Raw genomic sequence first — 16,648 nt, forward strand, 5'->3', positions numbered from 1 at the left:
AAGTATAATGACTCAAAACTCTTGGGAATCTGTAAAATATGACAAACGGGCTACTATATACTATTAGTCACCCAGGGTTTAATATGTTCTTACAAGATTCCTACTCTGGAGCTTAAGGACAATTAGTTTACAAATGACAAAAATGAAGAACAATGACACAAAGAGAGTTACTTTAGGTCATACACAAGTGAAGAGTCAAAAACAAAACACTGTCAAATAACAGTCCTTTTTTCCCCTCACAGTTCACAATTTCTTTTCAGTCAATCCTCATTCATATCAAATTTTAATTCATGATAATGATTCTTGGTTTGTTTTAAAAATGATCTTTTTGTGCTGTCTTAAATATACCACTGAATTTTTTTGTGAAGTGAAAATAAAAGTCTATTTTAATAGCATTTAAATGTCCACTTTTAATTTAAAGAAATCAACCTCCAGATATATTATCCTTCATAGAACACATGCTAAAAATAGTACATGTGCCCTAAAAATAGAGACAAACAGCTAACATATTTCTTACAGATGGCAAATGTAATTCTCAACAATAAAATCTAATACAAGTTACCATGGTAATTTATTGGAAATCAACAAGTTTTTTTCCTACTATATGACCCAAAAGAGTAGTTAGCATTTTTTATGTGTCATGTCTAATTTCTCATTTTACTGACCTGGTTGTCAAAGTCTGATATACAGGAGCTGCTTATTAAGTTATACCTTGCATTTTATGACTCAGTTGTGCCATTTCTCAACTGACTGTAGGAATTCACGGCCATAAAAATGCACAGCCATCTCCTTCTCACCAACAATGTTGCTTTAATGCCCCATGATGGTGGTAGACATCCCTCTGGCAGCAGTGAGTCAACTACTAAGTACACCTAACCCATAGGTGGCACTCAATACATTTTTGGTGAATAGGAATGATTTGCTGCTTTTGCATACAACAGCGTTATACAAACCATCTTTAAGCAGCCTGCAGTGAAGTAAGATTTTGAGCAGGTTATGAAACATTGTCAATCAGCAGGTTGTTTTGACCTAGAAATAATGAGACTATTAAGTTGGTTTTGAGAATAAGTGGTGTGTTGGTGGGTGGTGGCCATGATTATGCTATTCTGTTTGTGACCTCTGATCACATATATGGAAATATGCTATTTGAATGCTATATGATATCAGTGGGCTTCTCGCAAATATCTTAAAGTGAATTATTATGGTTTTAAACTGCCTGTTTGTCGTTTTCGAACACAAAGGTCTGAGTTCTAGTAGATTTCCTCTGCTCTCACCTCAGGTCTACTTGTGTTTTATAACTTCTGTTAGATACTAGACAGATGCCTGTTAAAATGAGTTGAACTGTTGGGTTATTGTGTTATTTTTTCTTTGCCTATTTTGCCATCATATCATTGATCAATAATATGTGGATGTTCATTTCTCATGCTGTACCTGCCCTTCCTTATTAGACATAATTGAGATTTAGCTGAAAACAAGTGTTCAAAACAGAAAATTAGCAGTATTTACTGCCTATCATATATCTTGTTCCTCCTTGGTTATTGCTGTTCATATAGGCTGAAATATATGCATATATCCGTATATATGTTGTTGAGACATTCCTAAGTGGATTTTCTTTTCTAAAAAGGGATATGTATGAATGATGTCCAACAATGAGAGCTCTTCATTTAAGAGGTTAATTATTTAATACTTGGAGGAATGCCCTCTCAGACAGCTCTCTGGGTAGCAAATGTGTTCTATGAAACACAATTTCATTGAATACATGAGGCAAGTAACCTCATTAAGAGTAGAGTGTGAGGGCAATGTTCAAATAGATTCAAATGTGTTGACCATGTAAAAAGAATGAGGCGATTAGTGGGAATTAGTCCCACTGACTGGTTATATTGCTCTTTCATTCCTCTCTCAAGGAAACAGTGAACTCAAGAGAGCTGGTTGCTCTTGACCTATTAGATGCTACCAAGTTTATTAGACCTTGGTATGCCAATTGTGGTCCACAGACCAGCACCAATAGCATCAATAAGGAACTTGTTTGAAATTCAAATCTTGAGTCCTGCCCCAGACTACTGAATTTGGATCACTATTTAACAAACTCCCTAGGTGATTTGTGTGTATTGTAAAGATTGCAAAAACAACAGTAAAAAAAAAAAAAAGAAAGACAGAAAGAAAGAAAAAGAAAAAGAAAAAGAGTGCGAAGCACTGCTCTAGTGACTTCTAGTTGACTCTCCAAGAGTAGAAATACAAGGAACTTTCTATTTATTTATTTATTCTTTCTTTCTTTCTTTCTTTCTTTCTTTCTTTCTTTCTTTCTTTCTTTCTTTCTTTCTTTCTTTCTTTCTTTCTTTCTTTCTTTTTGTCAATTCCTATGGTATGAGAAGCTTGAATTCTCTTGACCTTCCATTCACATCAGGTATGATCTTGGAGAGTTTTCAAGATTAAAATGCCTGTCCTTCTGATAGTCATACTGTAGGTCACTGGTTCTCAACTGTTGGCAATTTTGTACCCTGGGGACATTTGGAAATACTTGGAGACGTTTTTGGTTGTCATAACTGGGAAAGGTACCATTGGCATCTAATGGGTAGAGGCTAGGAATGTTGTTAAACATGTTGCAAGGCATAGGACAGCCCCCTACAACAAAGAATTACCCAACCCAAAGTTTCTATAGTGACAAGATTGAGAAATCTTGCTACAGACTAAGTTCATATTACTCAAAACACATTTAATTATCCCATTCATCACGTTTACAAAGTGTGTTACATATATTGAATCAAATAACAGAAGTACAAGTTAAAGATCTTTATCAAAAATTTAACATTTAGTTAGGAAAACAAGTGAAAAATAAAATAAAGCAAATAAAGCATTTCCACTGACTATGCCCACGTATAATTAAATACTGAGCTTTGTCCCACATGATTACTTCAATATGAATGATTAAAAACCGAAGGGTTTATCATTCTTGGTTCTCAATATTGGTTTTGTCCAGGGTCTTCCCCATGTTAGTTATTAATTGAGAAATAAGCGAATCAAAAACAAACAGTGGTCCTTTTCCTTCCTAACAAAGACGCTCTTTGGATATTCTAGTTCACATTGAAGAAAACTGAATGACCAAAATGACTAATGGGCAAAACTATGCTACATAATAAATTGCTATGCTGTAGCAGATCAGAAAAAATCTATGATCAATGGACCTTTGAATAATATGCTCCAGTGCTGAGGCAAAAATAACTTGGAATTAACCTCACTTAAGTCATATATTCCATGTCTAAGAAAATAGCTCAAAAGGCTAGTTTTCATGCCTGTAATTTGGGTGGCAAACAAATAACCTTGTTAGAATGACCATAGCAAGAAACTCGAAGGTACAAAATAACTAGTATAAGACTATTTGTGTTCCTGGTGTAACTGCACATCTTTGCTTCTGTAAAATGACTTTTTCTCTTCTCTTTCTCTTTCATTCAAACTGGCCTAGGGCTTACTTGCTTCCTTCTTTATCCTTCTGCATACAGCACAACTACTCCCTTAATTATTAAGCCCTTAGGTCAGCATCGAATAGTGTTAGGAACAAAGCCTCAGGTCTGTGGATCACAGAAGCAGTTTCTGTCAAACTAAAGATAACATTTTGCAGCTCCACATCCATGAAGGCTGGAGGACCCTACCTCCTACCGCATTCCCTTGAAACCAGATAGAACTACACTATGACTGACATCAGGACCTGATGCAATGATCAACTGCCTCCTAACCTAGCACTGATCAATCAGTGGAGCCCACAACCCCGACTCCCGTAGCTACTACGACTAATGAGTTTTCCCTTATATAACCTATCTGCTAGAGGCCATTGGGGAGCCAGGTCTTTGAGTACTAGCTCATCTGTGTCTCCGGCTTTGGTGCCATTTCCTTAAATAAACCTCTACTTTCTTTGCTGCACACTCCTGTTCGAGTCTCTTTTAGCTTTGACATGTGCAAGCAAAATGAATCCTTTGAGTTCGGTAACACTAGCATTCATAATGGCCTCCAAGTTTTATTTTTGTTTATTTTGCCATTAGTTACCAAGAAACATATTGGGATCAACTGTTTAGAAGTCTTACAGTATACAATTGAATAGCAGAGAAGCAAGAAAAACGATACAGGATAGAAGAAAAATTTGAATGCAAAATGTCAGTTCTTATCCAAGGAGAGAATTTATTAAACCCAACTGCTCTGATTTGCAGATGTTGCAACAACATAAGTTCCTTAATATTTTGGCATTACATAAGCAATGAAAGGGTGCTGACTATACTACTCCAAAATATGCCTTTTGGGCATAAAGATTATTTTAGGCTGATTACTTTTAAGAAACAGCAGACACATAAGAAGCTCTAAAAACCAAGAAGTTACCCTTTTGTTAAGAGACATTTACATTTATAAGGGAAATTTCCATTTGTAAGGGTGTCTCCTCTGTACTTGATTGAGGATGACTTATCAGTGGAGAAGGCTTGGACTTAAATCTGCATAACAACTTGCCCCTTGTTTACTGTGTTCTCCCTGGTCACCTCCATAACTGTCCCTCCCCTCGACATCTTCTTCAGTCTTTAGCTCGAGATGGTATTTAAGGTGGTGGCTTGGGCCATTTTGGGGAGTTATTCAGTTTTCCTGTGTCTCTCCCTTCTATAAAGGAAGTACATATGTTATTGAACTTCTGTTTCTTTTTCTCTTGTTAATCTGGTTTGTTATTATGGAGGGAAGGGGTGTCTCAGCCAAGAATCTAAAAATGTACAGGGAAATTATTTTCCTCCCCCATGGTGATGTCTCAGTAAAAGTGACTCTTTCTAGGATGCCTACTCAGTTTTTAATGGATCATTGATTTTCTAGGGAGATGCCACCATATTACAGAGGTAGGAAGTTTTGACATCTGAGCAAAGTTTGACTTTTCCATATTCTGAAATCAGTGGTTAAAGATGTTAAATGATGAACCCCAAGAGAGGTTTGAACACTTCTATGGCTTTACTGTATCTCTCAGTAACTAAATGCACTAGGTAAATACTAACAAAGATAGGGGCATATATTACAAAATGATTCATTATAAGAAGGGATAAGGAGTCTACTGGGTCTAAATTCATCCAGGTTTAAAACAATGCATCCTAATTGATGTGCATGTTAATTACATTACTAAAGATATTCTGAGGACTAGGGAGTTTATTGAACAAGTCTAATTCCTATCGATTACATTCTTTGGAGGGAGAGAGTATATGCCTAAGAATCAAAATGGGTTTGAGGGGGAATAGGAAAACATCTAGATGTTCATCATTATTAACTAGTGCTAGTCTCTCAAATAGATATTTGCCAGTTCTCAAATTACTTCATGAAGAATGAATTGCCATATTATTATAATCAATATATCTAAACATAACCATTCAGAACAGAATTGATAATGAACATCCCTTTATTTTTTATTTTTTATTTTTAACGCCTACAGCACCTGGTCTTCCTAGGTGGTCTCCCATTCAATTACTAACCAGGCCCAAAATGAACATTCCTTTAATGTGACAGATAGGAAGGTTTACTATCAATGTAATTTAAAAAGCAAATGATGGCATTTCAAATTATATTGGTTTTTATTTACTGTTCATTTAATTTTATGAGTGCCAGACACATAGTAGGTTCTTAATAATTATCATTACATGAATGAATAAATGAATGAAGATCTCCTTTAGGACAGACAGTACATTCAATCTAAAGTAAATCTGTTATAAGGTAAAATATAAAATCAATGGAACAAAATTGCTGGAGGTAAAGCTGACCATTTTAATGAAAGGTAAATTAGATTTGAGTTTTTAATTAAACACATTGCTACATCTTCAATTATCCAGAATATCACATAATTGGAGCTGAGAAATCATGTAATAGCTGCTAACATTTATTGAGTGATAAATATGTGTCAAACATTGTGATACATATTGACATATATTAGTTTATTTAATCTTCAGAGCTGCTCTAGATAGATGGTATTATTTTTATATTATAATATATTATAATAATTTTATAGAAGAGAAATTTGAGGTTCTCAGAGATTAAGTAATTTGCCCGAGATAGCACAGACGGTAAGCATAGAGTTGGGTTTTGAACAGACAGCCTTGCTCCAGAGTCTACAACCATAACCATTAAACTGTTTTGCCCCAGACAATAAAGATGTCCACACCCTGAGGTAAGCCAGAGTTAGAGTAGGCCAAAAACAGAGAGTGAAGAAGAAAGTTGGGACTGCCTGATGGGTGCAAGAGTGGCTAGGCCTGAGGCCAGAGCACAGTGTTGCTGGGTATTGTCAGGGAGGGGGAAATTCCCCTTCTACCTTTCTTTAGTTCTTACTGCAAGACTAATAATAAAATTGATACAAGAGCAGATTAAGAAACAATTTAATATGTGAGCACGAGAAATCATAATTGATGCTCAAGATCATAAAATAATGTTCAGAGAAATCTCTAAGTAGGTACATTTTTATACTTTTTAGACAAAGAAATAAACTTTTGAGGAACTGACAGGACAAAAGCAGTGCTCATTAGTAACGAATCTAAGCAAAGTTTGGGCTTGGGTAATAAATTAATAAAGAGGCAACAAGGTTTGTTTATGTGCGCTTTTGGCTCTGGATTCCTTAACTCTAGGGATAAGAGTATCCTCTCAGCCTCCAGGTACAGGAAGGGCACTTCTCACATGTAAGATTTATCTCTTGCTTTAAGAGGGGCATATAGAGAGGTCAGAGTGTTCTTGCATTGGTAGTTTCTTAAGTAACTTTATTTCAAAATAATCAATATTCCATTATGGGATATTTTGGTGTGGCCTACCCTGGGCCCCAACAGTTTCCAGAACTGGAGAACTGTTTGTATCGAGGAGATAGAAAATGTAAAAAATAAAGGGAATAGAACAGGTCAGAGTTTTAGAAGGAAACTGAAGGTCAGTGTCTGATCATGTTGAGTCAGGCACTAGCAATTAGAAACCCAAGAAATGGCATCTAGATTAAATATTCAGAGACTTAAACATGGAATTCAATCATGTATGGATAATAGTGGGAACAAGAAATGACACAATAGTGTAACAACTCTTCGCTTTGGTTCTTTTTGAAGCAAGGGGCTAACTTTCAAGCTTGTTAGGCTAGGAACTAGAGTGAAAAATAAGGGGCAGCACAGTCATAGACTAATATGGCCCCATGGCCCTTGCTCCTTCATTCTTTGTCTCCCTTTCACTGCATGATCTAGTTCTCTGTATATAGTATGCGAAATATATCTATATTAAATGTCAGACATAATCTTAACTGTCGAAATACCTTGCCAGGCTGCAGGAATCAACAACTTTGAATATTCTCAGGCAAGGTTTTTCTATGGTCAAGTTTCCCAGTAAACACTCAGCCAGTTTTTGTGGAATTAAGATTTTTTTTTTTTTTGGACAAAAGCCTGATCCAGAATCCAGCGTAGCTTAATCCTAACTGAATTATTTATTGTAGTACCCTCTTGGCATTAAGGAAGACTCAATTGATACATGTGAATGATGTCTTAAAGAATGCATACCACCCATTGGAGGGCTCTAATATCATTTTTATCACGTCAGTAATACTGAACAAAAGGTAACTATGGAGCAAAAAATATTTAAGTAATTTTGGCAAAGGTGTGTCCTGGCAAGTTTACTTATCAAAACTGGTAATTTGTGGTTTATAAGATTTGTATTCATCAAGTGCTTTAACATATCTCTCTAGGGAGGTTTTAAAAAGAAAGACTTTGAAGGCCCATAAGGTAAGTTAAGGGCTTTATCAGCCAGTGGCAGAAAAATATGATACATAGCAACAGTTTCCAGTTCCTTCTCTGAGCTTTATTTATTTATTTATGTATGTATGTATGTATGTATGTATGTATGTATGTATGTATGTATGTAATATAGCAACTCACCTGATAATTGCATACCTGTTAGTATAACATCAATTTGACTCTTTCAGGGACTATGGTCACCTTCTGAACCTTGTTGAGCTGGTGACAAAGTCTTTTCTTTTTTCCAAAAATGGTTGGGATACATCATTCCACATAATTATAAACTTCTCAAGAGCAAGATAGTGAATGCCATTGCTGCCTTTGTGAATTGATGACAAATTTGCTTCAGCTCCCTTAAAGAGAAGGCACTCACTAACTTTAGGAGGGACTTTTGGAGTATATGATCTTGAAGGATTCTTTTTGGCTTCTTAATGCTTTTATTTTACTAAGAATAAAATGCTGTTGGTATAAATACATATTTGAGAATCACTGCGGAAGAAAGAATTCAGTATTGAAAGGTGCTCTAACATTGCCACAATTTTCTTCTTCTTGTTTACTTTAGACAATCAGACATTATTGGGAAAGTTTTTTTCAAACAATTTCCTTGATTTCTCCATCATTTATTTTTGTAGTACTGGAAGCTTTTGTAGCTATGGATGACTTAATCTTAGTCCATACATGCTAAAAATAGCTTGGAGGTGTTTGACCCTTCCTAGCTGTGTGCCTGTCTATAAGAACAGAGCTTTAACATCTGTATCCTCAGATACAATTCATTTTCCTCCCTCTCTCCTTATGATCACTACTTAACTGTCACTCTTACCTTGACCTAATAAGAAATATGTGTTTTCTAAGTCAACAGATTTTTATTTGTGCCCTATAAATTCTCTCCACTATTCCCATTCTTGAGGAATAATTCAGACTCTTTAATTAAAGGATGTTGAAGAGAGTGACAAGAATGGTGAAAGTATATTGTCCACACAAAGAAAAATTAATAAAAGAAGCTAAAGAAGTCGAACCTAGGGAAGTAAAGGTCCAGCAGAATTATGGTAACTGTCATCAAACTTTTAAAGGACTGCTTTGGGGAAGAGAGATTAAAAGTGCAAAACTGGGGTCAAGGGGAAGACAAACAGTGAAATAGGAATGATTTCTAATAGTTACATTTTTTCAAAGGTAGAATTGGCTTCCCCGAAAGAGAATGTGAGCCAGTATAAGCTGATAGACCACTTGGGAATATGTTATGCTATAGTTTAATTGTACAACATTTAAGTTACTTTTAAGCCTGAGAAGCTATTTCTATCCTTTCATTTGTACAATATTTCTCCTTCATTGAATGAATACATGGTTAGAGAAAGAAACAATCATATTGCTAGCTGCTGCTTATCTTTCCTGCTACGTCCCCCCAAAGTAGACAATTTTAATATTGTAGTTACCTTGACAACAGAGGTTTCTGTTTTAATAGCTTTCAGTAACATTATTCAAAGGAAATCTTTTGCCCAATAAAGTGAGGGGAATAGTCTTCAACATTCTCTTTCTATTTCAACCTCAAGGAGTCTAGAAGTAAACATGTACCTTGAAACTAAATTCATTGTAAATTTCCTTAGTAAGAGAACATCAGTGTATTCGTTCCAAAAACTAGAAAGTTTTCACTTAGCATAATATAAAAAAAAAAGTTTATCTCTTGTAATAGACATGAAAAATTTCACCAACTAAAAGGCATGACTCAAATTTTACAATTATCCTTAATTTCAAACAATTCATATATGTATTTATATATACTTTAACCCTGTGTGAAAGGTTTTGGGGCTGCTGTGGAATCAGATTTAGTGCAGCAGATGTTCCACTCAACCACAACCTATCATACTTGAATTATTGTTAATAAATAGTAATTGAATAATAATTCATTAATGAACAATTAATGAATTATTATTAATCATGGAAGGATCTTACACATGTAAAAGTTATCCAAGGCAGAAAAAAAAGTCAAGAAGTACTGCGATGGGGAATCCATCAGATATAATTATTATACTAAAGGAATAACTTTCCAATAAGGAAAAAAATCTTGAACTTAAAACAATTAAAGTTATTTTTAATTGATTTGCCTCTTTCTAATAACAATAAATAACATTTAATTAAATACTTCCTGTGTACAGGCTTTGTGCCAAACTCTTCACATTTCTTGTCTTCTTTCATCCTTAAAACACACTGAAGAGTTGATACTATTACTTTCCTCATTCCATGTATCAGGAAATTGAAGCATAGGAAAGTTAGATACCATGCCCTAGGTTATATAGTTGGTATTAAAGCAGAGTAATAAATCCAAATTCGACTTTAGAGTCTGAGCTAGTCACCCATCCACTGTGTTAGCTGCCTTCATGGCTCGAATACTAATGTGATTATTTTATTTAAGGTAAATTTGTGCAGAAAAACAAATTTTAATTTTTTTTGGTTCCAAATTATTTTCCTCCTATTATAGGTTTCAGTTGACCACTCAAGCTTAGAAGGTTATACTCACCCCGTTTGTGAAGGAGAATGCTGGCATGCCGACGTCCATTTCCATTTTCAACATAACAAGAGTAATTTCCCAAGTCACCTTCTTGTACAGAGTCTACAATTAATGAGATGGAAACTTCCTGTTCCCCAAGATGCTCCTTGAGAATTCTAAAATATAAAGCAAAACGAAACAAAAAACCCCACACAAACATACACATACATGAAAAAGAAAAAAAAATAGAAGAATCTGAATCTGACGTGAAAATACCTACAGTATTTGTGCTTCAAATTTGGCTTTGGATTGATGCTATCTTAATTAAATTATATCTTGCCCTCTTACTTCTAATGAATAAGTTTGTCTTTGTAGATGCTAATGAAGTTGCAGTTAATTATCTCTCTTAGCAGAACAATCACACTGTCCTAATAAAGAGGTGAGAGAGACCTTGAAGAGAAGTTTACAAATTGCTTTCCCTTTAAGAAGACATAGGATGTAAAAGTGAGATAAGAAATTCTAATCTCTTAATCTGGAGAACTAATTATATATCAAGTTAATAAAAAAAAGGAAGAATAAAACATTTCTGAGTTATTTTGATATTTCAGTTGAAATCTCCAGCCTGGCTTTTTTTTTTTTTTTTTTTAATAATACAAATCAATTGCCTATTTTCAGAGAAATTTGAAATTATAAACCTGTAGACTAAGCGTTCCGATGAGTGTTTAATTTTGACATTTAAAGTTAATGGTAAACACTCACTAGTCTCATTGTCAAAGATTTTAACAATCTTTCAGAGCAAATAGAAATCTTCAAGGTAAAGCTCCCTTTTCCTGTTTGAAAAGTTTCCACGTCTACTCTCTCACTTGTTTGTTAACTCATCTCTGCACAACACTTCTTAATACAGAATTAAAGAAAAATATCTTTCTAGAAGCTTCCCTGAGCACCCACAAAATGAGAGAGGGGAAAAGTTAGGAGATTTATTGTCCTTCCTTAACTTTAACATTTCAAAATGTATGAGTAAAAGATAATAGTGAAGTTGTAAACATGAAAAATGGCAGAGGAACATTTTAGTACATACTGGAGATTGCCCATCTGAGCATTTCAGAACCCAATTGGAGTTTAAGATTCTTGTGTATTTGTTGCTAGAGAGAAAAAGGTCCTAGTAGAAATAACCTTATATGACAGTTTTATATGTTTTTATATTCTAATGAAATCTTTTTCTCTTATATATTTGATCAAGTTTTAAAAGTTCTCACATTTAAAAGTGTCCTCCCTCAAGAAGAGAAACCTTGGTTAAAATGCTCATACACACCCAGATGTGACCTTTAGATGAGAGAATGTTTACAAATGATCAGTATTTTGATTCAGTTATAACTTAATTATATTAATATACTTGCTTATTTACACTATGATTAAAAATGAGTATCTATGCCCAAGTGAAATTTTAGTCATAGTTGAATAACTCAATACTTAAAAGTAAATGAACGAATTAACAAATTGTTTTTTAAAAAAGAGGCTGAAGCAGTATACCCTCAAATCTACGGTATTTTCAATGGTTGTTCTCTATCATTATCACTATATTACTATTTAGACTTTATAGTCAAACTAAAAAAGATAATGAAAACATTTTGTGTATCCTTTATCATTCATATCAAGTGCGTTATAGTCTACTTGATTCCTCAAATATGAAAAAATATAAAAGGAAATGACAGATTGTGTTGGGTTGAGTCCTGGTACCTTGTTACTATTTCCTCTTAAAGATTAAAAACAAAGAGCTCTTACAAACAAAAGGCACAATATCCTATTTTCCATATTTGATGGTATTTTGGTCTGCCTCATACTCAGTACATTCCTCAATGAAAATTTCCTTTTTATTTCCTTAAATTTTTTGCAAATGGCATTCATGTTTTGCAACTTCATAGCCAGTCAGTGTTTTTTCTCTTTGCAATATTTTTTTATAAAAGTAAAACAAAACAAAAACCCTTTTCTTTTAGCTTTCTATTTACTAACAGGGCAAATGTTAATCTTGACTATACAAGTTAAAAGAAAAAGAATATTTTACCTAATGTCACTTTCCCAAACTCGATTTTCATCCAGATCCTCAATAAATTTTTCTCCTTTCATCCAGTAAATTAAAGGACTGACATCACCACTGTACCCAAAGAAAGCTCTGCAGGTTAGATTAGCTGAGTCACCTGTGGAGAAAAGTGATAGCAATATGTTATAAAACTATTTGTATGCTCTTATTTTAGGCAAACTGGCAGGTAACATTTTAGTCACTTCATTAACATAATATTTTTCTAAAATAACATTTTTCAGGTATTTTCAATCTTTGCCAAATTTATAAAATATGTGCTTCTGACAGCTTTAGTGAAATGAGAGTTACCTAAGAGATTTTGAAGAAGACTGGTCAGTTGTTTTATAGAAGGTTCTTCCATTTAGATTTGCCTGATGTTTTCACATGATTAGATGAGGCTATAAATTTTTGGGAAAGGTACTACAGAGTGATATGCCCTTCTCAAAACATGATATCAGAGAGTACATAATGTTGATAATTATAAGATTTTATAAGGCAGTTGGAAGGCGGTTGGAAGATGTTTCTCTGTCTTGAGTATGGAAACAAAATCTTTGGATGGAAAAGGAAATGAACTGTAAATCCAGGCTCCCCCCAAAAAATTATTAAATATTTTTACTATATAAGGAATAATAATTGAATTAAGAAAACCTATACATGCTCAGGAAGAAAAAGCACATTAAAAACAAGTCATGAGAATAATATTAGGGATTTTTATTAGATGTAAAATCAATGATACTATTGTGGAGATTACTTTCTTTCAGTATTCACCTCAGGAGAGACAACTCTAATGATGATTACAGACTGGCTGATTACTTAATAAGGTAAGTGGAGGTCCCTGACTGTAGGGTGGAAGTGCATCTAATGCCTGCAGAAAGTAAGGTTTATTTTTGGACAGGTTATGTCATTTTGAAAACACCTAGTTTACCCCAGCCTCAGCACCATTAGCTAACTGAAATAGTCTAGTATATACTAGTTTTAAAATCTTGCTGCTTCCAAGTAGAACTAGAAAATGGGGGGTGAGGTAGCGACTTGTAAAGGCCCACTCCACTTGGATTGGGGCAAGGGAACTCTCAGGGATGAACACTATATGAGGAAATGAAAACTAGGCCTTGGTGACACATTTGTTAGCATCCAAAGTAAGCAAACTTTCTTAATTTATAACCTCCCAGGAGGATTCTAGAAGATCTGACAACTCTATGACTTTAAGGTACAAAGAAGGCCATGCCTGAAGACTGGAAGTCTCAGAGCCAAGACATGAGTTAATAGTGAACATTTGAAATTGTGCTTATGAGTGATTTTACAATATAAACCCAGAGAAAAGCATAATGAGCTTAGATGCACTTTTTCTAAGCCCTGCCATGGGTATACCTACATATGAACTCTATTCTGCGAGTTCCACGACAAGATAATTTTTACTGTATAAAATCAATATTATCTCAATTATACCCACTGTGTAAGAACAGTTCATAAATAAATTTTGTTCTTCTAATACTTCTAAGATGGCATGATATAACCTTCTCCTTGTATCTTATCTTTATGTCTGAATGTTCTCCAAGTAAGTGACTTCTCATGAACTTTGATTCTATATATGATAGTTATCATTAGACCAGATAACACAAGTCCTGAAAATGTCTACAAGCTTTTAAGAAGCAAAATGGAGCTCCAAGTAGGTTCATTATTAATTTTTGTACATAAACATTTTCTAAATATTCTAATGTGGAATCCCCCTTCCTTTGGAGAATATTTACAGTACAAAATGGATAACTAATTGTTAATCTTATTGATTGGAAATCAACTGCAGATTTCTATGGGAAGTATCAATCCAATGTTACAAAACAATTTTAAATCCAATATTCTTTGCTTATACATTTTTATGAGTACTAGCTTTAATGCAACTGCATTACTTATTATAATGTTAAGATACTCATGAATTCAACAGTAAACCTCAAAATACTACATGGTGTGATGATTAGCATCCTATGCCAACAGAATAAACATACATTAGAGTGTTATAAATTTTAATGTCAATAATTTACAAAATCTGTCTTTTAAGGGATCAAGTTTTCTTTTTCAGGTGGAAGTTAATGACTGGAACTCATAAATAGAAATCTCTAGAAATTGCCTAATTTTCCATTACAGTTTTACTAAATATGGGGGCTTATGAATAATATCATGCCATTTCCAACTCAGTCTGACACTCTTCAGTAGAGAAGTCAATTTAATCTCTCATGGGGACCTGAATTTCTCTCCTGCCACAATCCTACCTTCCCAGATCAAGTGATTTTCCATTACCTAATTCTTCATTTCTTTCACCTGCTGGCCTTGTGTTGCCACACCTAGGAAATGGCTCCTGCACCCATGTAAGAAATGATTTGCTTTGCCAACTATCTTTGCTCACCTGGGCTTTGACTATCTACCTTGCCATGAGCTCCAGCACTGAGTATTTGCAGTGTTATGGGGATACCTAGTGGAACTCTATCCAGACTTGGATTGAGCTTCCTGTGGGTCAGAGACTAAAATTCATGGAAGGAATTAAAAGAAAGTGGAGGGAAAAATAGAATAGCACCCCAGGAACAGAGGAAAGAGCATGAGAGAATGCCAGAGAACTTTGGAGGAAGTAAATAATTTCAGAGTGGCTGAAGCTAAAGTGTACTTGCAGTGTGGGGATGGGAGAGGTTTAGGGAAGAATAGAGCAGTGATGAGGCCAGAGCAGTGGCAGCCCTCTCCTTCTATGTAGGCCATGTTGAAGATTTCACACTTCGTTTAACTGCAATGTTAAGCAGGTTTCAAGGAGACTGACATGATTATGTCTGCATTTAAAAAAAAAATCACTTACTGTACTTGCAAAACTTGGATTAGATCAGAGAGAATCAAGATGGCTTGAAAATGTTACAATATTTTGGAATCATATAAGGAATAGTCATTGCAAAGATCAGATTATTTCCACATTATTTCTTAGAAGGATAAACCATAGATGATAGTAGTGACTACAGATCAATATGCTTTTAATCATTGTGATAATGAGGAGTGTTTTAAAGCAGAAATTAAATAGAAAGCCTGATAAATTAGAAAATATATTTATAGTTTACATCCATGTGTGTGTATAGTAGAGGAGAGAGGGAGAGAGAGACAGAGAGAGAGATTGGGGAGTTGCTAGCTGCTTCTCAATACTTTCAGGATAGAAAATCAACTTGAGAAGAGCTCTGTTCTGTGAAGAGACTTGTGAGTAGTTTCTCTTAATTATGTCTATTTGTGTGACTGAGCAAAAGGCACCACTACTCTTCTTATGCATAGGTCTGCTAGCAAGAAAGGACACTAGGAGCCCACAGGGGTCAATCCTAAGAGAAGGCCAGGTGAAGTCAGGCTCATACCTGAAAATACCCAACTGCCTAAGTGTTCAGGAAGAAAGTTGTGTCTACTCAGTACTTTTAATTTGGGAAATAGTGGCTAATCATATGAGTGTCAGAGAGCTGTGATCTTGGACTCAAAGTATGTAATGCCTGTGTTTGAAAGCAGGAATAAAGAACTATCATCCCTTCCCCTCAGGTTGAATAAGAACCAGGAACTGATAGAAATTCATGGGGCAGGGTGAGGCCTTTGGAGAGATGATGCAAATAAGGACCAAGAGAGATTAATATGGATAAATAGGAAAATTTGAAAAATAGAATTTGGAAATTTTATTTAAGTTCATTAGACAATTAGGAAATAGGAATTAGGAAAATAAAAATGAAGTGACTGTGTTTGTACCTTGGGCTAATGAAGCAGGGCATGCCAGTTATGTTTTTTTTTTTTTTAATTTAGTTTTTAGTTAAAAATTATTGGGGTGACATTGGTTAACAAAGTCAAATAAGTTTCAAGTGTATTGTTCAACAGACAGTCATATATATATTGCATTGTGTGTTCACCACCCAGAGTTAGATTTCCTTCTGTCACCAAATAGTTGACTCCTTTTACTCCATCTACTTGCTCCCCCACTTCCCTCTGGTAACCACTAATCCATTGTCCATGTCCGTGAATCTGTTTGTTTGTCATGTTTGTGGCATTCAGTTTTATATCCCACATGAGTGATTTTAGCATCTGAGTTTTAGGAGTAGTCTATCTATGATTTATTTCATATTCTCATGCTTTTCAATTGTATATTATTTGCTTTACATTCTTCTCATTGCCACCTAATATATTGCTCCTCATCCATTAAGTCCCAACACTAATAGGAACTCTTCTAAAAGACTGACTTGGCTTTTCTAGGAATAAATAATCAGTCACTCTGTCTTCTCTTCTCATAGCCCTTGGAACATATCCGTATTTTATCATAATATATTCCTTACAATATTT

General features: G+C 34.6%; 1 protein-coding gene across 1 annotated transcript in view; it reads right to left on the reverse strand.

Moving 5' to 3' along the window:
• IL1RAPL1 (interleukin 1 receptor accessory protein like 1) overlaps positions 1-16,648 on the reverse strand; it is a 1,273,836-nt gene that overhangs the window by 28,457 nt on the left and 1,228,731 nt on the right. The window contains exons 7-8 of the mRNA XM_011378990.1: positions 12,302-12,434; positions 10,270-10,415 (exon numbers count right to left, since the gene is read on the reverse strand). Coding sequence (XP_011377292.1) covers positions 10,270-10,415; positions 12,302-12,434 — 279 coding nt within the window. The remainder of the gene's footprint in view (positions 1-10,269; positions 10,416-12,301; positions 12,435-16,648) is intronic.

The sequence above is a fragment of the Pteropus vampyrus genome, unplaced genomic scaffold (assembly GCF_000151845.1).
Source record: "Pteropus vampyrus isolate Shadow unplaced genomic scaffold, Pvam_2.0 Scaffold351, whole genome shotgun sequence".
Classification (NCBI taxonomy): domain Eukaryota; kingdom Metazoa; phylum Chordata; class Mammalia; order Chiroptera; family Pteropodidae; genus Pteropus; species Pteropus vampyrus.